General features: G+C 43.1%; 1 protein-coding gene across 7 annotated transcripts in view; it reads right to left on the bottom strand.

The window, feature by feature from the left end:
• Nucleotides 1-3,365: 3,365 nt before the first annotated feature.
• Nucleotides 3,366-23,113, bottom strand: part of LOC126373913 (zwei Ig domain protein zig-8-like) — a 505,869-nt gene continuing 486,121 nt past the window's right edge. For 5 of the 7 annotated variants that reach the window (XM_050020292.1, XM_050020284.1, XM_050020309.1 and 2 more), the window contains 3 exons: nucleotides 5,971-6,098; nucleotides 3,989-4,160; nucleotides 3,366-3,630 (listed from right to left, as the gene is read on the bottom strand). In XM_050020292.1, coding sequence (XP_049876249.1) covers nucleotides 3,506-3,630; nucleotides 3,989-4,160; nucleotides 5,971-6,098 — 425 coding nt within the window. In that variant the 3' untranslated portion in view covers nucleotides 3,366-3,505. The remainder of the gene's footprint in view (nucleotides 3,631-3,988; nucleotides 4,161-5,970; nucleotides 6,099-23,113) is intronic. The other 2 variants (XM_050020300.1, XM_050020319.1) reach the window with 1 other exon arrangement.

Raw genomic sequence — 23,113 nt, forward strand, 5'->3', positions numbered from 1 at the left:
TTTAAGCAGTAATAGGTATTTATGTGTCTGGTTGGATGAAACCGCGGCTCGATCACATTTTAAAGCTTTAGGTTTGCATTTCGGCATTTGTTTTCTGGGGGTTAAAAACGCCACAACGAAGCAATTCATCTAAAAAGCAATAATGCTCTTGGATATTTGTTTCCATTGAGCAGTTACTTTTATATGCGCAATTGCAATATTGCTTTTTTAAATGAATTGCTTCGATGTGCCTTTTTTAAACCCCCTGCTTTATGTGCGGATATATTTAATATCATGTGCAGAAGTGAAGAAAATATCGTGAAGTAACTCCCGTGACAGCATTCAACTCAACGGCTTATGGTAATTCTCCAGCATTCCACAGAGAAGCAACTCAGTCCTCTCTGGTTGATGGACGTATGGGAGTATGCACATGCGCAAATAACGTAGCTCACGATTATATTCTCAATTGGGGTAGTCACGCTCGCATAGGAATAAGTATTCGCTCGAACTACTTATAATGAATTTGGTACTTACGTAGTACATACATATTATTATTTTAGTAGATTTTAGTAGATTAATTGTTAATTTAGTTTTGTAATCTTTATTTAGTTATTTGAAACATTACGTAGCGTCGAGGAAAATTATTACTTTCCTTATTCGTTTGATTTCTCAGCTGTAAACGATTCTAGAATAGTTGTAAGTACTTACCTAGTTTATTACTTATGAGTCATAAAGTTTATTAATATAACACGAATACGGGAGGCGGTAGTTTTCCTAATGCACTGCTGTTCATTTGTGAAATTGTGTTATGCACAGGCCGGTCCGTCTAACAATATCTCTCCCAAGTCAAGGCTCCTTGTAAGCAACATGTTGTGTATTTGGTAACCCTAAAGCACGCTGTTTGGTCGCTAGTTCTAATGATGACGTATCGAGACGCGGATGGCAAATTGCGACTAATACCCACCTGTCTGGCTCGACGACTCCGCTTACTGTGGCCTGACACCAGTTACTGAGGAGATTAATGATGTGTGCCGCCGTACTGAAGGTTGGTGGTAGCGCCGGCGGCGGCCCGCGGCGAGGCGAGTGGCGTGGCGTGGCGTAGCGTGGCGTGGCGTAAGTGCTTACATTGCTCCTTGTCCCGTCTCCACGGGAGCCTAATGACAAATCCATTTCCTTCGCGTCACGGGTTATTTTGCTCGTTCCCACTATATTTTCTATAAGTTGAGAGTTGAGTGCCTACTGTTATGTGACTAATCTATGCCTGTATATAAATGTTAACATTAGGACAATGGTCAATCATAACTATATTTTTTTGACGTGATATGTAAACCAATTGAGTTGTATTGAATGATAAAACTGTTTACAATTAGTAAGTATGTCATCGTGAATCGACATATTGTAAGTAATAAGTACCTATCATAACAGATGATTAGGCGAATTGTCTATTGACGACAATTTGATTTTAATACGTTGTCATATTAAAGCATCAATATGGTGTTGTTCGGGTACCGTTCTCGAGAAACCGGCAAGTGCAAAATGACTGGCCTCGGCTGTTATCTGTCGATCATTCGATACATGTCTATAGTAGACAGGTGATTGGTTGAAGAACAATACTTATGAAGTAGGTATGTATGTTGTTGCATTTCTCCAGGTATAATTGTATGTTTTCAATAGATTGATTATCGAAGCAACGTGGCGTGAAGCGTGCACTGGATCAGTGTGCTAGTGATGTGTGCTGTCTTGCCAGTGTCGGCTGCTAGGTGCCTACTAAGTAGTTACTGGTGCCACGGTACATTCGCCGACTGAATCTCGAGTATAAATCCATTACTTTGATTAATTTCATGGTATAACGTGACTTGCAACACTGTGATGATTTTAATTTTGTATCCAAGATGATATAAATGGTCATTACACATTCTGATGGTAAAAGGATTTTCAATTTAAAATGAAAATAGCCGTTACTTAAATATTAAATATTTTATTTGAAAACAAACTTATTCCGTTTATGTATACATAAAGTTTTATGTTTTTCATACATAGTCTCGTATAATACATATGTTACTGTCTACTTAGATTAACATTATTGTAAAACTTTGTCTAGTATGTACAGTTATTCTATACAAGTGAATATTTTATATGTTACACGAGGCCCGGCCTCGGGGCGAGCCGCGGCACTTAACTAGTACTCGCATATACGTACACCGCGTGTGTGGCGGATGGTGACCGCTGGCGACCATCACAGGTCACCTACCATCGACGACGACAGCTGTTTACTGAAAAAAATCACTCCGCCGTGTAAATTACAGTAGGAATTTATACTAACCTGACAGTCAAAAATTTAAGTTATTGTTACATTTGAGCTGAGCTTAGGAGAGGACAGCCTGTTGCCGAGGATCTGTACAGAGTCGCGCGCGCAATGCTCACTGCTGCTCAGCGGCCGCCATGTCTGGTGTCCTCACGGCGCGACTCACGATGACACGAGGCGCCACACACGATACAATTATCCTAACTTAACTAGGGTGAGTTCATCGTAAACTAATAAATAATTTTTGATTTAAATAATCCTTGTAAATAAATGCAAGTGACATCGTATAAATTCATCGCTCGGTCCAGTTTATTTCCTAGTGACGTGCACGAAAACATGATGGGATTTTTCTTAATGGTATATTATATTTGACTGCGTCAGTTGCAGCATTACTATTGCTTAGTATTAAATAAATGGATCGAACGACACGTAGCGATGTCTTAAATTCGCTAGAATCCTTTTAATAATTTATGAAGGATAACGTATTCTAAAAATATAAACATCGCCAAACATGAACAACTGTGCGCGACATGACGTCACACAATACATTATACTTATCTATTAAACTTTCATCAGTAAACAGACAACTTACGTATTTATTTACAATTCCCGAATCGGGCGAAAATCGAACCAAATTAGTTGCTTATGCTAAGAATGTGGTGACTATAAAACGTGGAATTGGGAAGCTGGTATGTACACGGTCTGTGTTATGACGGGCGTGAGGTCTGCGGCCCCCGCGACGTGTCTGTCGCGTGACGGGGGTGCTATAAGGGCTGGAATACCTACATATGCCAGTAGCTGGCACACCTGTCAGTGTTGCCATAATGGGATTTTTTTCCACCGTGCGTGCAGGGAGCTGGCCTGTGTATTCCGCCTCTGCATGAGTGAGGAGTGTGTGTCCACGCAGGCGCACATTGTCAGCTATAATTACTTACACCAGGCCGCGGGTCGGACTCGGGAAACGTGACATGACATTAATCACAGTGATTTGACGCTACTACATATTATTCATCGCTTCTCATAAAAATCTCACAACAATTCTAACCTCATTAAATAGTTTCATTTACTTATCGAAAACTAAGTTTTCGCTTAAAATTTTATTTAGTTGAGAGATTCGTTGGGGCTCCCGGCTCGGTATCGGCGGCGAGCGCGGGCCCGGGCAGAGTTCGTGTCGCACTGTGTCACTGTCGGCAGGCACCCCGCCTAGCGCACGCGCCGGCATCAGCTGTTGAGCAGCGCCCGCAGCAGCCGCGCGTGCGCCGCGCCCGCCAGCAGCAGCGCCAAGATGCAGCGCGAGCTGTTGGACAGCCCTGCCGACCCCGTCTGCATGGCCGCCGGCCGCTCGCCTGGAACGCATACATACACGTGGTTAACAAATATTGCATGAATCGAATTTTATTATTAATAATAATATAAACTTGCGTAGATGAGTAAATCATAGATACAATTGACAGGTGTTAATGTAGAATTAAGTAGGTAGGTGATCTAATCTTATCTAACCTGCAAGCAGGCGTGCAAATATTAATTACAATTATTAAATAATATCAATCATCGAACATGGCTAGGTATTAATGGCTGTTTTATACTGTTAAATATTGCGGAAAATCGTTGTTTAGCTTTAGTAACGAATCATGGATGGTCCCTGTGATGCTACAGGTATTCCGGAAGAGAGAAGGCAGTAAGTATAATGTGAATCGTTCTCACCGTTGAGCACGTGCACGCGCACGGAGGCGACTTCGGCGTTGGAGGGCGAGCAGGAGTAGCGGCCGGAGTCGGCGGGCGCCGCGTCCTGCACCAGCAGGTAGCTGGTGGTGGCCGCGCCCTTCTCCGTCACCACCGACACGCCGCCGCGCGACGAGTCGTACGATATCACCTGCTTCAGCACACAATGCACACGCAAGTCACACCTCTGTCACCAGCACGGCTTGTCACACCACACGCCGTCACAAGCGGGGTCGCTGGCACTCTTGCATGGACTTGATTATACCTCCTCGCCCCGCTTATGAGAGCCGTGCGTATGTCACATAATTATATCACCAACACGATGCTCGAACGCCTTAACCTCTACCTAAAGTTGTTTATATTTTACAACAGTTTATCTTATGCCGTCGCGAGTGCTGTTGTCGGTACACGGCGGAGGGTGGCGCGGGGCGCTTGAAACGGATGAATACAAATGGCTCATTAGAGAAGTGGAGTGGAGCTTTCGATTGCAGAAGTTGTTAGAAACTAATTACGTAACGGCATAATCGCGGGATTAGTTGCGAGTAGTTGTCGCGCGGCGCGGCACTCACGTCGACGCCCGCGACACAGGCGGCGCGGCGCGAGCCACTCGCAACTCGCACAACTCGTTCAACTAATTTGGGCGCCATATGCGCAAGAGCCGTTTTATTACATGGAAAGTTTTCTCTGCGTACAGAGTTTAAATCAAAATTTGGCTGCTATGCACACAATATACAGGATGTTAGTGACATCATAACGAAAACTTTGAGGGATGATTCATTCAGATCATGATTCTGAGTTACTAACAAGTGGAATTTTTCGTCGTAAAAATATTGCACTGAAAACAAATATAAAAAACACTAAAATGTTCATGAATTTTCCGACAGGCAATTCCACTTGACTCAGAATCAGGGTCCGAATCATCTCTTTCAATATTCGTTACGGTGTCAGTAATACCCATACGTACGTACTTGTACGGAGTGTAAGTGTCATCGTAACGAATACTAAGTAAGGGGGATGATTCAGCTTAGTATTCCGAGTTAATATCAAGTGGAATTTTCCATCGAAAAAGTATTGAATTGAAGATAATTTAAAAAAAAAACACGAATTTTGCGACGAAAAATTTATATTAACTCCAATTGTTATTAACTCAGAGGGCAGAGGGATTTTTCTTCTTCATCTAGTCATCTAGTTTGTGGTCAGCCTGATGCCAGGATTGTCAGAATTATTATTGTACCGCCAAATGTCCCTGACGTCGCTCAAGGCTGAACGTGCCTTCCAAAGCATGAATCATCTTACTTTCAGCCTGTGATGTTTACCCGCCACTGGGATTCGAACCCGGGACCTTTGGATTATGAGCCCAACCCATAACCACTGGACCACGGAGGCCGTTCATCAAAGGGATTAGCTTTATTTCATGTTAATTTTCAATCAACTTAAAGTACACAGCTTTGGGGCGTTTGGCCTCGATTAAACAGTTTGCTTACGTTCTAAAACTTCTAAATATGGAATCGAAAGTATGAGATTCTATTAAGTACATTTTATTTTGTATTGAAATTTCTTGAATTTCAGATAATAACGTTAAATACGATCCTGATCACTGTAAATGTACTCCTCCCGAGGCAAGCGGCCGCCATGCTAATGTGCGGGCGCAGCTTTATGAGAGTTACGAGTATAATTACCGTTGCTTCGGATGCCTCCAGTTACGAAGAAGGGTAAAATGTAGTGTTCAAAGATTTCTACTGCTTTTTAAAAGGGCTGTAATATATGCAACAGCGGTTTGATTGCGAGGAACATTTTAGGTACTTAGTCACTTAACTTAATCTCTCTGGCGCTGTTACTTTTGTTAGAAAAATGTTTCTTAAAGCTAGTATAAATTTTTACGGTGTTGGGACAATGGGAATGAACATTCATTCATTTGTGAAGCGAAAAAGTGTTCGGTGTCGGTGATGTTAGTTGACGCTCACCTCTTCCTCGTGGTACCAGAAGATGTAGGCGGGAGGCTCGGGGGAGAACTGTATGAGGCAGGTGAGGTTGATGGTGGAGCCGATGTCCACGTGCAGATCCGGCCCGCCCAAGATGCGCGCCGACGGCACTGCACACCCACACATACACACATGAGTCAGCTGATGTATACACTACATACATGCGGTTTGTTAATACAATATACACACGCACACACGTTTAAATTCATTCGGATGAGTATTATTATTAGTGAATATTTAAGATTAATTCTGCAGCGGTGCTGCTTGCCATGGATGACACCATCAATGACGTTTTTTTTACCTTTGATGGGTTTGCTCTTGGCCGCAGACTTGCTCGAAGGCATTGACGAGACCTAAGATGGAGCTCGCCCAGAAGGTCACTCTGGCCTTGAAAACACCCGGGTTATGTGCGTTCGGAAATACAGAAGACGACAGAGAATTCCACTCCCTCACGACGTCAACAACCATTGACTATTAGTAGTATTTAACCGCATATATGATAAGAAACCTGTATATATAAGTACTCATATAAGTTTTACATCGTTGATTCCAAATGAACCCTGCATTATGCATATAATGAGCGCATAGTTCTGTGGCAGTGAGAGCGGGCGGTGTCGCGCGGCCAGCGACAGCCGCGGCACTCGCGACATTTGCAGCTGATTTACGGGCCAGGGCCATTAAGTGGCAATTATACTGAATAAAGGCGTTACAGGCGGGTTAATTGCCGCGCGCAGTGTCGGCGGTGTCGGCAGTGTCGCGACACTGCACCGCCGCTCGTTAGTTACCGGCTGAGTGTCAAGGCGCGGCGGCGCGGCGGCGCGGCGGCGCGGCGGCGCGGGACCTGATAACGTTTTAATTTCCGCCGCTCTGTTACGGTTGTAGAGACGCCGCCGAGCTTATTATTGTTCTCCATTTGGATTTCATTCTAATAAATCTTAAACTCAATTAAAACCGCTTGATAAATCCACATTATTCCACATGAAATATGTGAGTCGCTGCAAGAAGGAGCCACGGAAACAAAGTATCAAGTAATAATAGTAATGAGAGTTAGTAGCCGGCGACGTCAGTCATTTCAATATATGTAAGTTATTACGCAGTTTAAGACGTATATAACAATTTAAATTTTTAGTGTATATCAAATATCAGAAAGAAAAAAATAAACAGCGCGGGCGCAGTCGGCGGCGCGGCAGCGGCGGCGGCGGTGGCACTCAGCGCCTGCAAATTGGTTTAATCACTTGGCTCTTTGTTGCACGCTGCGCTTCTTGTACCCGCGGGGAGCGTGGCGGGGCGGGGGCGGGGGCGAGGCCGCGGCGGCGGTGATTACGACGTGTTCCCAAGTTTTAATTGCTGGCACTGTCTTACAAGTTACGCGTTCCGCAATCATTCGACGAACGTTGACAACTCCAAATCCTTCAATATATTTCCATCTTTACATTTATTTATTTATTGTAAGTATTATATATTTGGACAGATATACTACAGGCTAGAGAGCCTGAACGGATTTTTTTTTTGTACTTATCGGAAATGCTAGCTTTACAAAAGCAGCATGTTTCGCACTTCAATATTCAATATTCACCGAGCAGATGAACATCGAGACGAGAAGATACACGAGTAGGGACCTAGGTAGTGAGATCGTCACGCAAATACGGAGATGACACGCCTGAACGCGACTGCCGGGTAAACAGCATTAAATAGAATCACGTTTAAGTTCCACTCGGCAAATAACAAAAGTTTTATATTTCAGTCCATTTGCAGCCGGCAGCGACAGTAGGCACTAGTGGGCGGAAACTTGCTCCGAGGGTGGCAACAGGAATACTGTGCAAGATTGGAGTTCGCATCAATTTGTTGTTACGTTACTTAGCCATTTAGAAACTCCGCTGCCGGGAGGTATTTGTGTCTCCACTCGGTTTGTTCAAGCCACGTGCTGCGGCGAATAATTTAATTTTAGCGGAGAATAATGAACCAAGCGCATGCATTCTAGCCGCGTCCCACTGTTGATGGCGCTGTGTCACGACCCACGACGTCGCGGGCCGCGCAGATTTGTTGTGTGTAGACGCTGCATTAGGTTACAGCTTGGACGTGTCTAGCGTGAAAGATCTTACAACATTTGGGACATTCACAAGAGATTGTATAAGTACTATATGTCACTAGAACTAACAATCGACAATCTCCATTTATAAGTAAACTCACGTTACTTGTTTAATGAATGAAGAACAACAATTACACTACAGTAATTTGAAAAATTATGTCTTTTGTCATCCCTAACTGATGAAGTGCGTTGTCGTTACACAACAAACTGCAAATAACTCATAAGAATCGAGCCCGCGAGCTTCGAGTCACGTATTTACAAGCGACTCGTGAATATAAAGCTTCTGAAACGCGGTGAACTTGTGACTGCCACTATCCGGCATTTGCACACGAAACAAGGCGAGCTGGTGGGCGAGGCGGCGTCGTGTCGCGACTTAGTGTTGCGACGCTTTGATCCCGCGCCCGCGCCGACGGAGCAGTGCTGACGGCATTAAAAGTTAAAGTCGCGGATTGCATCCGGGACTTCGAGACACACAGTCCCCACCTGTACTGCATGTTAGTCACTAATATTTAAATAAAATCAAGTCTATTCCTAACTGTTTGAAATATTTAATAGACCATACTGTTAGATAAATACGCGCATAACACCCTGAAGCGCTATTTGATATTAATTATGAATGAAGTAACTAAGTAAATGCTATTTCCGTAGCCAAATATCGGGAGCGTATAATACTATAAAGTTTGCCGTCGACTCGTAAGTAAAGAAGAAGAAAAAGTATTTATTACACACTTTGCACACAGCAATGGTAATACCATAAACGGTTTATCAAAACAGTTAAAAGACTAGCTGCAGCAAATGCAACCCGTCAAAAGCAGCTCGTGGTCAATAAATCAGTGAGACCGGTGTGCGGCGGCGGCGCGCGGACAGCCACGCGGGCGCGGCCGGGCGGGTACATCTATCATATTTTAAAGTCGCTGTCAGGAGGAAGTCGCTGCTCGCGAGGGAGTTATTGAATTTCCAATTTTTGTGGATTCTATTTTATTTGCAGGAATCGCTGCCGCGCGGGCCCCGCCCCCTTGTGCTGTCGACACCCATTGATATCAGAGTGTTGACTTAAATTTTAATGTTAGCTTTCTCCATAGTTCTAGTTTTGTTATTCTTCTCTCGCGTTTATGAACGTGGAAATTTCATGGATAAAGATGCTGTTTTCAGAAGGAAGTGCGTCACAGAGAGCAATGAAGACTGTGACACACCGGCTTCTTAAACGTCGCCGTCGGAAATGAAAGTGTTCAGTGACCGAGGCGCGGGGCGGGAGGCGTCAGAGACAGCTTTTGATTTTAAAAGTTTCAAAACGATTCGCGTCTCTCGGTTCAGATCGAGATGGAGAGATTAATGTTTCCAATAATTTAATAAAAAAATAATGTGTGTGTGTGTGTGTTTATCTTTTCTAATCTCACAATTTGAGTATCCTTTTTATCCTCAGGATATTTATTGAAAACGAGGTAGACCCCGGAAGAGCTGGACATACCGGTTTGACGCCTACAGGAGAAATTGGCACGTTTATCCAGAGTCCAGGGCAGCAAGCTGGTATCTAGCAAATCCGTTCCAAAGCAGTATTGTATATACGATTGGACTTTACAGTTCCAGTCCAGCACGCGCCGCGAGGATGTAGCAGGCAGTAGTGGGCTCTAGGTACAGATTACCACTTCTTACACCTGACTTTATCGTCCACGGCAGACGCGCCGCGCCCGGGCGAGTGGCCGAGCCTCGCTCTTGTACATTATTGATTTTCTACGAAGTAGTGAAACAATTGTCAAAATTGAAGTAATGTTATCTAATAATGATATAACGCGCTTAAAGGATGGAAGTGAGTGCTCAGTGATCGCGGGTGGTCGCGGGCGCAGTGGTAGCGCAGCGCATCATCATCGCGGGTTTTCGCTCGCCGCTCACAAGTCATCTGCGTACACTTCATGCGTCATGGCCATTAGGGAAAAAAATCATTTCTACATTAAAAAATTCAACATTCTCCGCGTAGTTCCATGTGCGCGCTGCAAAAGTTTGAAACATTCCATCGCGTTGTTGGCGGTATTTTGAAGTGCTTTTTATCATTAAAATTCCAGACTTCGTATCGTATTTAGTTTTTCTCTTCTATAAACACCGAATTCGTGAAATCTGCAGGTAAGGGTTAATAAACTAATCTCAGCTGAGACTGCCCTCAAGATCAAGCTGAAGTTTCTGTTTTATATAAGAACTGTCACATTGACATTGTCTTGAGCGCAGTCTCTAATTTGGGATTAGTTCATCAATATCACCCTTAGATTAGCGGAGGTTGTTCAAACTGGATAACACTAGGGAGATACCCAGTTAAGGATAGTCGGGGATACCATAGAAATCGTGTTTTAGTATTTTATTGACACAACCTCACAGGACAACATAAATATCAAGATGAATTTATTAAAAAAGCCGGATTAACAAGAAGCGAACGATACCCCTCTGTTAGAAATGAAATGTGTATTTTATAATGTTCATTGGTGTGTAGCTAATTGTTAATGAAACTTTAGTAACACGTGCAGTGTTCGAAGCTTATGAAGCTACGGGATGAAATCTCTGTTCATAAACATTTGTTTCACGTCTACGTCAACATACTTTTTACGATAAAACTTGGAGCACTTATTGTGATTGACTCTTTTCATTCCGCAGGTATCATCAGGTGTCATTTGTTATACTTATGGTACAACTTCCCTCATGTCCATACTTCATCCAGCGCAATTTATTACGAACAAGTTATTACTTCTCTTTATAGGCTAACAAAGTGTCTGCTACGAAATTGTAATGGAGTTATATGCGTCGTAGTCCAGCTATGGAGTGCACATTCTGCAGATATGATGAGCTGCGCTGCACCAATCCGTCTTCGTCGGCGTCTGCAGTGCGCTCGTAAAACGTGAGCGGCCACCCCCCGCACCCCTAACCCACTGTGCACACTCAATGCTCTGCCCGCACTCAAACATTTACGATATAATCTCGGCGATGGCGAGCGGCGAGCGGCTGTCTGCCAGGGGGGCGGCTCATATTATCACGTAAGACGGTACGAGTAGTAACATAAGTTAAAACTGGATATTTGCAAAAAGACAAAAGATTCTTGGTTGTTTTTGGGGTGACACCGTGATACTAATAATCACGGAGTAGAAGAAAGAGGTTGGAAGGGCCAAGTGAGCGCGAAACGCGCGCCATACGAGTACGAGTTAGTTCATATTTCCACTTTGCACTCCACTCGTCCGTAAACTTAAAAAACAACACACGGAGCTCCGCGATAGTATATTAAAAGGTCGACTTGTGCATTATAACTTGCAGGGCAAATAATCAAAATAATTTTGGATTCAGTATCTTACGAAAAGTAAGTAAAAGATAAATTGCGTCTATCACATAAAACATACATTGCTGGTAAAGTGGCTATGGAATTTGAGAAGCAGTAGAGCTGTCGTAACTGGACGCGTGTATTGGATCTGCCTTCTCTCTACTACTGCGAGCTCTGTTCGTTCTGGTTGCATTATTTGCTTCCACTTACACGACGCTTTAGAAAATATACGATGATCGAGAGACATTATGTAATACTGATTTTATTAAAGTTCGTCTTTTGAAATTCTTTAAGTCTTTTCAGATAAAATTATGCTTTCCGTTACTTATCTGATTGATCGAATTTGGATTATGTGGGGATTAAAAAGATTAATGCCGTATAGTTTGCAACATATGACGATAAGAAGATTAAAATTAATTAAAAAGCGAGCTAAATCTCGTGCGGCGGCCCCGCGGCCCGCGGGTCGCGCCGGTGCGGGCGCATAAATCCGGTTAACGACTTCATAAATATTTTCCACGATTTTACCGCCACAGTTTCAATTTAAACCCGTGCAGTAAAACGTGCAGTCAAGGATAGAGTGCAGCGCACAGCGTCGCCGGCGGCAGATTACACGCGATGAATGGACGCGGCGGTGGCGGCGGCTGTGTTCACTATTGTCGTAGGCGCGGCTGTCGCGGTTTGTAAATCATGTCTAGTACACGGTGGGTTCCTCCGCGGCAAGGTACCACTCCATATCCTGTAGATGTCGCCTTGAGCAGTACACGGTAAGATGTCGTCTGTTGTAGAACAATTTAGAGGACAGATTACAGATGGCGCTGGAATGAGTTTACAGCATTTGATAAAAGTTTGTTTTAGTAACTAGCAGAGAGCTGTAGGTGGAAGACATTATGTCCACTAATGCAGATCTTAAACAAGTGAGTTTATTTACTGTACTTATCTCATTACTTCTCTTCGTACTGTGTACTATAATAACTACTTAGTTAATATAATCTCCAACTCGAGGTAGTGGACATGTATAGGTAGTGACAGTAAGTACCTAATAGGTACCTGCTACATAGGTATAGTAATGTAGTGGAGTGACCCTAATACGGGACACAAACAAAGAAACACAGCATAAGTATACGAGGGTGTCTGTCTGGTCATACAGGCTAGTAATACAGACGGCCGGCTTTCAGAGGCAGGTTTTCAGGGTCGGTGTGGTCTGCAAAACGCTCATATTTGCCTTACACTCATCTATGAAAAACAATTTCCCATCATACTTACGGCACGTCACGTCATAAATGAAGTGTAGAATTTCCGAAGAAAATTATACTTCAACGAGACAGATGTTGTAAGTAAAGCAAATTAAATCTTGTTGCCCGGAGATCATTTCAAATAAGATCACAAGTTCGTAACTTGATTTACTCAGATACCGTGCTGTTGCTGCCGTGTTATCTGGAACTCATTAGTCGATTCGTTTGATTACTCGCTAAGACAGATTGCTTGGTATTAATTAGAAGCTGGTGATAAGATATCTCTTTACTCGCTGTTCACAGTGACGGTAGAATAAATCGAGGATAAACAGACGCGCTCACATTCCGATACAATTAAATTACAACGTTTCCTTGTTTGATTGAATAACTGTTATATATGTAGTACTTTACACATGATATGTGTATACCATGACACTCGTAGATACTTATTTTTCGTTCTGACGAGTTTGTACCAAAGTTTTCCATTGCACATTTCATGGGGGTGACCGGTGGAGGAGTCTGTATTGCCGTAAGTTAGTTACGTTACCGTGAGTCGTTGGTGCGGCTCCCACCATGTCGTTGCTTTATTAAGCGCTACATTTTCAACAAGGGCACGCGGTGAGTTTCCTGTAGCATTTAGTCCGTCACTCGAGCTTCTAAATCCAGGAATTCGTAATGGAACGTTTTATAGCAGAATTGATCTCGAATGTTCAAAGACTTAAAAATACTCTTTACAGTTTATTTATCAACCGACATAGTAGAATTCTTGAAAGCAGGTGTAGTGACTATCTGTTGGTGTAACTAGTTTGTCGGCACTTGGAGAGCTAATTCGAGCGCGCGGCGGCTCTCGGCGCTCAGAAAGCACGCGAAATGAGGAAATCCAATAAACCCGCTATACTCCCCTCCTCTGGCCCGCTCTCGGGTTTCAACTATAAACACGTTTGCACTCCGCAGTTGCGTCGCCGCCAACTTGCAACTTTTCAACTGAAGTGTTTACTGGAAGCTGAAACTCAGCTGTTTGCTTCTACTTTTGTTACTAATCTTATAAGGGGCTTACTACGCGCCTGTCAACGCTCCATGTTACCAAATTGAAAAACGGTAAAAATGGTTCCACTTAGGCGCCGCGTGTGATAGACATCTGTTTCTCAGAACTGATTTTTTCGAAACTATTTATTTTTGTGTAAACGTCGAAAGTTGTTAGACATGCGAATGAAGCGGCTGTGCCAACCGCAGACGTGTATTTACACAAGTTGTAGATTTGCTAAACCAACGTTCAGTGGTTTTTTATATTTATCAGTTCGTGTCAAATGCGTTTAGAAGTGCTTGATATTTTTGAGGTGCCTTGCTAGGAGCCGGTGCCACGGGGAGACGCGCGCGGCGCACGCTCGCTAACAACCGCCACTAACGAGCCGCGCGCGCCGCCGACTCATTAAAATTTGCGACGTGTGCCCACATCACGAATTCCATTCTAACTACAATGGATTTTTTTGTCGTTCCGTTTGTCGAACGTCACATTCCACGCCCGGCGGCCGCGCCGCGCACTCATTTAGAATTCATTTTCCGTTTCCACGTACAGTGGATTCTGGGGACGGCTTATAGCTACGATTTCATCAAGAAGGTTTAAGTTATTCGTCGTATAAATGACAGATAAGTATTTGAAATTACTAAAAGCGTTTCATAAATCAATTGCCGGCCTAAATTGCGACACAAATGATTTATCCCAAGGAATTCGTCAAGTTTAGCGAAACAGTTTGAAGTTTGTTCACGTTTAGTAGTTGTTAGATATAACGTGAGGATATTAGTGAAGTTATTTCACGGGTCGCTTGTCAAAGAGCGAGTGCGTGCCAGCTGCCGGCCGGCGGCTGCGTGCGCGCGGCGGCGGTGTACGCCGTCGTTCATTTGTCAAACAGCGGCCCCTTCGTCGCTATCTCTACGAATTTACTAATTGTCCATTTACACAGACATGATGCTCTCATCCTGGATATTGTAGCAGTACCGCGGACTATTACAGGAGTAACGACCGTGACTTACTATCATATCAAACATTTAGTCGATAATGGTATAAGGTATTTGCCATTGCTGTAGTGACGTATATAGAGCCTCTGACGACGGCAGTAGTACTTATTAAGTATTTATATCGAGGAAGTGCGGTCCGGACGACCGTCACACAGTCAGAAACATCCCGGCAACTAACGACTTCATAAAAAAATAACGGAATAAAGTTCGGCCGTAATTGAAATGAGCGTCGGCCCGGATCCCGGACCGTTCAGTCGCCGGACAGTCTTCGCCCGGCAGCAACTTGCTGCGCTTTTTGTGTGATATTTACATTCTAATTTTATCTTGGATGGAGATATTTTGATATTAGGTATTAGGGTATATCTTTACGTTTCAGTTGATTCAGTATTCGTTTACTTTTATTTATCTTACAAAATTCACAAAATTAACAATTATCACAATTCGTAATGTGAACGATAATACTGTAATATATTCTATAATGTTCTGACTTCCCATACAACTGTCTCCAGCTGAAGTGGTGGTGCGTAAGGGCTTGTTCGCACAGTTGTTAGTCGCAACTCTCAAATTCGATCACACGAGCTCCCAAATCATTGAAATCTATTATACATATACGTATATTAAATATATATAATATGTTATGGCCCCGCCTGCTGGCGCCGCGATGTAACTGTGTGCAAATAAAACTACCTCGCCGTGCGACATCACGTCGACTGCCTGTTCATTTAGGTATCTAATGTTTAATTACTGTGCCCGTAGTGTACTTTTGGCAAATTTAATTATTAATAGCGGGCTTAAAGTGAATAATAAATGAATTCGAATTAATGCTCCCCGGAGAGTAGCGCGGGAATTATGAAATATGGCTGCTCTCGTATTTAATTACAGAATTTCGCGTAGTCGGTTGTTTTTTAAGCGGAGCGCACTGTTACGATCCGCGTGCGTAGCAGCTTGCTACGATGCGTAGCGGTGAACAATCGTGAGGGCACATTACAGTGAGTGCGAAACAATTGCCGCGGCGGCGTGGCTCTCTTCGTCGCGGGAGGGGGTATAATTAGGACACGACACGTCTGCACGCCGCGTCACGTGTGAGCCGCACATGACGACAGACAAAATTGCTCATTAGATTAGCCTTGGCCGCGGGGGTTTGGTAACGTATTTGAAACTTACCATTATGATAACGGTGAGCGCATTATTATACCGTTGTAAGCATGGTTAAAGATTTGTAGAGGTTTACTTCAGTAGGTGTTTACAATGTGCACGGCTTCCCGGCATTCGATATGGTAATGCAGCGGCGGAGAGAGGAATAATGTGCGCCGGCGCTCTTACAATCACTGCCATCAAACATAAACTTTTCTCTGCTCTGTAAATTGGCAATTAGATGTTAGAAACTTTGCGTCTGCTAACGACGACGCGGTAATGACGTTGCTTTTGATGGTATTACCGCGGGAACCGTTGTCGGCTCGTAGCGGCCTTGAATATTGGCTACAGCTGCTTGCTGACACCAACAGTCTAGATTACAATCGAGACGCGGTTGATAGGAGTAGTACGTAGTGCACAATGTAAGCGGTGCATGCAGGGAGGGGGGTGCAGGTGAGGGTGCGAGGGAGGGGACCGCCGGCAAGTGATCTCCAAATATACCTATATCCCACCAGCGGCAGCGTAATCATTAGCTCGACGTACCTCACATTTACCTAGTGGATTTACATTATAAGTCTGTACATTTTAAGCTAAACTTTATATATAACGGTATAACAAGAAGCAAATTAATCGAAAGAACGCTCGCTTGTATCTCGTATGACAAAGAGCGGAGGCGCTCGCTGTAACATAGCGCCCCAATACAGCGACGACGGCCGTGCAGACACGTGGCACAAACACGCCACTCGACACGTATACTGCACACGACACTAAAGAATATTACGAGGATTATGACATCTCATATCGAATGCACTTTAATATAGTTGTTACGGATCGTAATCTGAGTACGTTTTATATGCTGTATATTGAATCTGATAAAGTTGCCTGGTTGTCGGACAGACAGCCCGGCGGCCCGACGCGTCGGGTGCGGTGTAGCGAATGAACGCGATAACCCTCTGCCCTGCAACCTGCCGCACACTGCGGTAAGTACATTCGTCTTAAAACGCTCACTATTAGGATCTATTGAGTGTTCAACTACGAATTGCTATTAAAATTATTTTTGTCAAGTATGTAGTATAATATGAATGATTCGCTTTAACAATGAGGTTGCCAGTGTGACAAGAGAACGTTATTTTATTAAAACTGCCACACGGGATTTTGAACTACCAGAGTTGACGAGTACAGAATATTATACAGTACTTATACGTATAACAGAGACATGAAAACATAATGGATCCTTTTCACGATGATTAATATCTTCCGGGAAATTGAAGGATGGGCTAAAGATAAAGAGGCGGCGTTGTGGAGACGAGCGCTCGCCGCCGCCGGCCCCCCGCGCCCCGCGCCCCGTGAGCCGGGACGAGGCGTTACATTACTTGCACCAACGTCGCCGCTGCCGCCAAAGGCTAAGAGAAAAAATACAAGTTCACCGAGCCAGTCTTCAAAGTAGAATCGAAACGCGTCTCTCTCTCGACTACTAGGAATAGCGAAGTTTTTCAGCAGTAGATAATCAATATTCTAAGATAGACACACAATACCTACATGCAAGCATGCATGTGAGCCGGTAGATTAGACTAACGTCGCGAAGGTCACGGCCGGCGGCGCGTGAGTGTGCTGCCTCCCGTATGTCGATCACTCCACCCGGGGGCGATAGCGAACATCGTTTTTCACTATCTGCGTGACCTATTTCAACGTGAAAGGCTTTCTATACAGAGAATAACAAAACGGAATCATTTCAAATAAGCGAGTATGAAATTCACGAATATTGTTTAGATTGTAACGCGAATCCCTCTGATTGAATTTTGTGTTTGTTTGTTTACTAAGCGTCAGTAGCAGTTATTGTGATGTACACCGCGCCGGGTGGTTATATTAAATTGATGGTGCGACACAGCGAGTGACGCCGGGCCGCGGTGCCAGTTAATAAATCAATAATATCTTGAAAGTATTCTAGAGTAAGTGTAGAGAGGGTTGATCTATAGCGGTATTATATCGCTGATTTAGAGTCCTCGATCCCGAGTTCAGGAGCGATATCGACAAGCGAAATTAATGGCGCTGGAATCATAGCTAGGTCAATTTGGGAACACGTGAACATTGTACAAATATGGATTGTAAGTGTTACAGGAAAATAGTTTTTATTCGTCGCATCTCTCTTCTATATTTCCCCAATACTTGTACAAACTCCATGAGCGGGGTTGTGTCCCAAACATGAAACCTTTCGATTGTAGCTGTCGATCATACAGATGGCAGTACTTGGGACGAAGCCTTGCGTATATGGGTTCGGTTTGCGCAACGTTTAGGGATGAAGCACTTCTAATATCGACGGTTCGAAGTTTTACGGCAGATTGCCATGTTTATCTTCCTACACTACACGAATACGGGTTGCTTTTATTTTACCATGTCAATCTGTAGGGCGGTACAATTATAATCAGCGATTATTGGTGTTCTGTAGTGGGAGTAAGTGATTTGTCCCCTCATTACAATGTTGGAATCTTCAAAGCTGGAAAAGCTTCAAAGGAATTAGCTAGCTAAAAACATAAAAAATAGATAAAAGCAACGATGTTCGTCGACCGCGCGGTCCTCTCGCACGTTCCCCTGTACACAATCGCACTCGTCGGATATTGGTCCACAAGTGGGTATCCGCGGTTGGATATGCACAACTTCTGCCTTCCTTAATACGGCAATTTAATTACGAATTCCCAAACTTTTGAACAATCGCGCTTTTATTAACATTCTTGGCATGTTTGCCTAAGCCGCTGATATCGTTGCACAAGTTTAGGATCTTCAGTTCAGTTATTTCATACAAATACTAATGTTGTTTAACCGCATCATACGCGTATACGCGGTGCAATGTATTGTTTTTAAAATCCGCTAGATGTCGCTGTACCGATTACTACATTTTCTGCATCGCGGTGTCAAGATTTACCGGCAATATTATGACCTTCCGTTTCCATTGTTTTTTTTGTACCATCTGTAAGAAATACACACTTCAAGTAAATTGCGGTTGTATTATTTTTGGGATCAGCTTGTTCATTGGTCCTTCGGAGTCGGAAGTATACGGCCCATAGGATTTTTTGACGGCTTGTGTCCACACGGCGGCGCCGACACAGTGACGGTTTGTTGCTGATGGTGTCTTCATCCCTGGCGGGAAGGAGTTGAGGAAGCAAACTACAGGAGGACCATCATCATCATCCGAGGATCACCAGTGCGCTGAAGTGGACATTGGATGCGGTATCAAAGTGACAACTTGTATTAGTGTGAGTGAGTGACATAAAACTGTGAGTACATTTTACCTTTTATAACGTAGTGAATCAATCAAGAAATAACTTAGTGCAATTTATCGTAAAATTTGGAACTTAGAAAAAATTCAGTTAACTTTGCATGGACTTAGAATAATTTACAAAAAAACGACGAGACGGGGAATCCATGCCCGATTTTACATAGACTGTGAACGTTCTTCAAACACTTAGAAAATTTCGATGATAAAATTTGTGGACTTGTAATATTTTTCGATACTGAAAGTTTACTTACTCTGGAACTTGTGTGCTGTGGTGTGAAACAAACGATTCTTATAGAAAACATATTTTTTAAACATAACTAAGATGGAGTCACGTATCTGTGTTCAAAGCGACCTATTTGACAGAATAAAAAAGGCTAGATCAAACTTTAAAAAATCACCGAAAGAGCGACTAATTTCACAGTCGTATCTTAAGACGAGATTAGAGACTTTGAACGAACTATGGAGCCAATTTACTTTAACACACACCCAACTTGTACAAGATTCGGATAGAGAGGAACTAAAGGCTTCCGAGTATATGACGTCTGATGCTTACCAAAACTGTGAGGAGTTATACACGGAGTACAAATATGAGCTGAGGGAAAGAATTGCTGTTCTTGAAGGAAAAGCGGATGGCTGTAAACAAAAACAGTCTGGTCAGAGTGTCACTGCGAAAGAACAGAGTTTGAAGTTGCCCAAAATATCCATACCTTCGTTCTCAGGAAAGTACGCCGAATGGACAAGTTTCAAAGACCTATTTGTATCTTTAGTAGACAATAACAAGGCACTAGAGGACGTACAAAAGTTACACTATTTAAAGAGCCTTCTAACTGGTGAAGCCGAACAACTTTTGCGTCATATACCAATTACAAATGAAAATTATGAACAGTGTTGGAAACAATTAAAAGAGAGATATGACAATAAACGTTACCTGTCTAACTGTATTTTGAAGAAGTTCATGAGTCAGAAAAACATTACAATAGAGTCTGCAGCCGCACTAAGGGAACTATTGGACAACACAAACGAATGTCTTCATGCGTTAAATAATCTAGGCATAGATGTAAGCACATGGGATGTAATCGTAATTTATATTCTTTGTTTAAAGTTGGATAATGAATCTAGGAAGCAATGGGAATTAAAAATCAATGAGTCTACTAATGACTTACCCACACTTAAGACATTCAAAACTTTTTTGAATGTAAGATCTCGCGCCCTAGAATTCATGGATCCAAAGATGTCAAGAAACACTGTACCTCAAAAACAAAATGTTACTCAAATGAATCCAAAAGTTCATCATGTCACCACTACATTAACTTGTATTTATTGTACTGAAAACCATCGTCTGTTCAATTGTAAAAAGTTTGCGAAAGACGATACTGATGTTCGACGTAATTTCGTGCAATCCAACAATCTATGTTTCAATTGTTTAACTCTTGGTCACTCTGCTTTTTCATGCCGTCAATCCACTAGGTGTCGTATATGCAAAAAGAAACATCACTCACTGCTGCACCCCAAAAACGAAGTTCACTCAACTGATTCTTCTGCGTCAGCTGAGAACGGTGTTGTAGTAGCAACATCGTCAGTGTCAGACACACCGCAAGAAGCTACAAACCAAGTCACAACTTGTTTTGCGACTACAAGCGAGCAAGTATTACTCGCTACAGCATTAGTTAATGCTAAAGACAAAACGAATGGTTTTGTTACTCTGAGATGCTTGGTCGATCAGGGATCTCAAGCATCACTCATCACGGAATCTGCCGTACAACTTCTCGGGCTAAAGAAAGTACAACACAAAAGTTGTATCATGGGATTGGGAAGTGAACAGGATCACTCTATTGCCTCCAAAGCGAGGGTTTCTCTTCAGATCCAGTCACTTCACGATAACTTTAGTTGTAGCATTCAAGCATTTGTGCTGCCCAAGCTCACCTCAGTTCTCCCTGAAAAAAGGGTCGTGATTGAGTTATGGTCCGAGTTTGCAGATATTACTTTGGCAGATCCGTCGTTTGGGAATCCAAATAAAATTGATTTGCTCCTCGGAGCAGACGTATACGGCCAGATTTTAATGGAAGGCATAATCAAGGGTCCACCCGGTGCACCAGTTGCCCAAAATACCAAACTGGGTTGGATTCTATCTGGACCTATACAAACATCCAAGTCGTCAGCCAGTACCATTAGGTGCAATCACGTTCACTACAGCAATGACAACGATTTCCTGAAGAAGTTTTGGGAGTTGGAGTCAGATCCAGTAGTTGCTGATGCTAAACCTGCATTCAGTGAAGAAGAAGAAAGATGTGAACAGATATTCACAGCAACTACCAAAAGAGACAGAGCTGGACGCTATATTGTTAGTTTACCATTCAAAACCGAAGATCCTCGTTGTAAAGATGGCGATACAAAGGCTATAGCCCAAAAAAGATTTCATCAGCTTGAGAAGAGACTCGCTAACGACAGTAATCTGAAACAACAGTACACGAATGTTATAAACGAATACCTCGAATTGGGACACATGGAGATCATACCCGAAAATCAGCGTAATAAACCAGAAGTTGTTTACTTACCTCACCATCCTGTAGTTCGGGAGGACAAAGATACCACCAAACTCCGTGTTGTCTTCGATGCTTCGTCGCGTGGGTCCAATGGCGTGTCGTTGAACGACGACTTATTGGTTGGTCCAACTCTTCAAAATGATCTACGTCATATCATCATGCGTTGGCGTGATTATCCTATCTGCTTAGTAGCAGATATTGTCAAGATGTATCGACAGATACTTGTAGATCACAAAGACGTCGACTTCCAACGTCTGCTGTGGCGTAAAAATCCCCATGAAGAAATGCAACATCTGAGATTATTGCGGGTTACCTTCGGTACAGCTTCGGCGCCATACTTGGCAGTTCGAAGTCTACATCAACTGGCATATGACGATGGTAAAGATTATCCGCTGGCTACTGAAAGAGTTCTAAAGGAATTCTACATGGATGATCTAATGACGGGTTGCAAATCTGTAGAAGAAGGAAGACAAATTTATACAGAACTGACAGAATTACTGAAGGGAGGAGGATTAGAACTTCAAAAATGGAGTAGTAATAATGAGGAATTATTAAAAGAAATAAACATGGAAGATCAAACAATCAAAGGGAAACTAAAACTAGATACGGTGATGAAAATACTGGGACTTACCTGGAACCGACGAACCGACGAGTTTGAGTACGCAGTGCAGCTTCCACCCCTGAAGACACCTGTAACTAAAAGAAGAGTGTTATCGGATATATCACGGTTGTTTGATCCTCTTGGATGGTTAGCGCCAGTAATAATCTCAGCCAAGATTTTCATACAGAAATTGTGGCTATCGGGAATTGAGTGGGATGATGAGCTTCCACCTCAATTACTGAAGGACTGGTTAACTTACCGAAATAACTTGAATCAACTTACCACCTTTAGACTTCCACGATGGATCCATACTAGCGACGATGATGTTGTTCGCGAACTGCACGGATTTAGCGACGCATCTAATGATGCCTATGCTGCGGTTGTCTTTTTACGAGTTGTAGATAATTATGGCCACGTACATGTCACACTGATCACTTCGAAAACCAAAGTGGCCCCAATTAAGCAAATATCGATTCCAAGATTGGAATTGTGTGGAGCAGTCCTGTTAACGCGATTGCTAATTGAAGTTGCCAAGGTAATGGGATTGGATAAATCACAAGCTCGCGCTTGGACGGACTCGTCTGTAGTTCTTGCCTGGCTGAACAGTCGACCCAACAGATGGAAGACTTATGTTGCAAACCGTGTGTCTGAAATTGTAACATCATTAGATCCTGGACAGTGGTCACATGTATCGACGAAAGATAATCCTGCAGATTGCGCGTCCCGTGGGTCAAAAGATCTTGAAGGTGAAACACTATGGAGAGAAGGTCCATCCTGGCTGAAAGAAAAGGAAATCAAGTATAAAAAGGGAGTTGTGAAAGAAACACAATTGGAAGCAAAGGAAAGTAAGGTTTGTTTAGTAAATACTTACACCAGTGAAGATAAAAATTCACTTGAAGAGCTCGTAGAAAGGTGCTCATCATTTAGAAAACTCATCCGTG

This window comes from Pectinophora gossypiella, chromosome 2, assembly GCF_024362695.1.
Source record: "Pectinophora gossypiella chromosome 2, ilPecGoss1.1, whole genome shotgun sequence".
Lineage (NCBI taxonomy): Eukaryota > Metazoa > Arthropoda > Insecta > Lepidoptera > Gelechiidae > Pectinophora > Pectinophora gossypiella.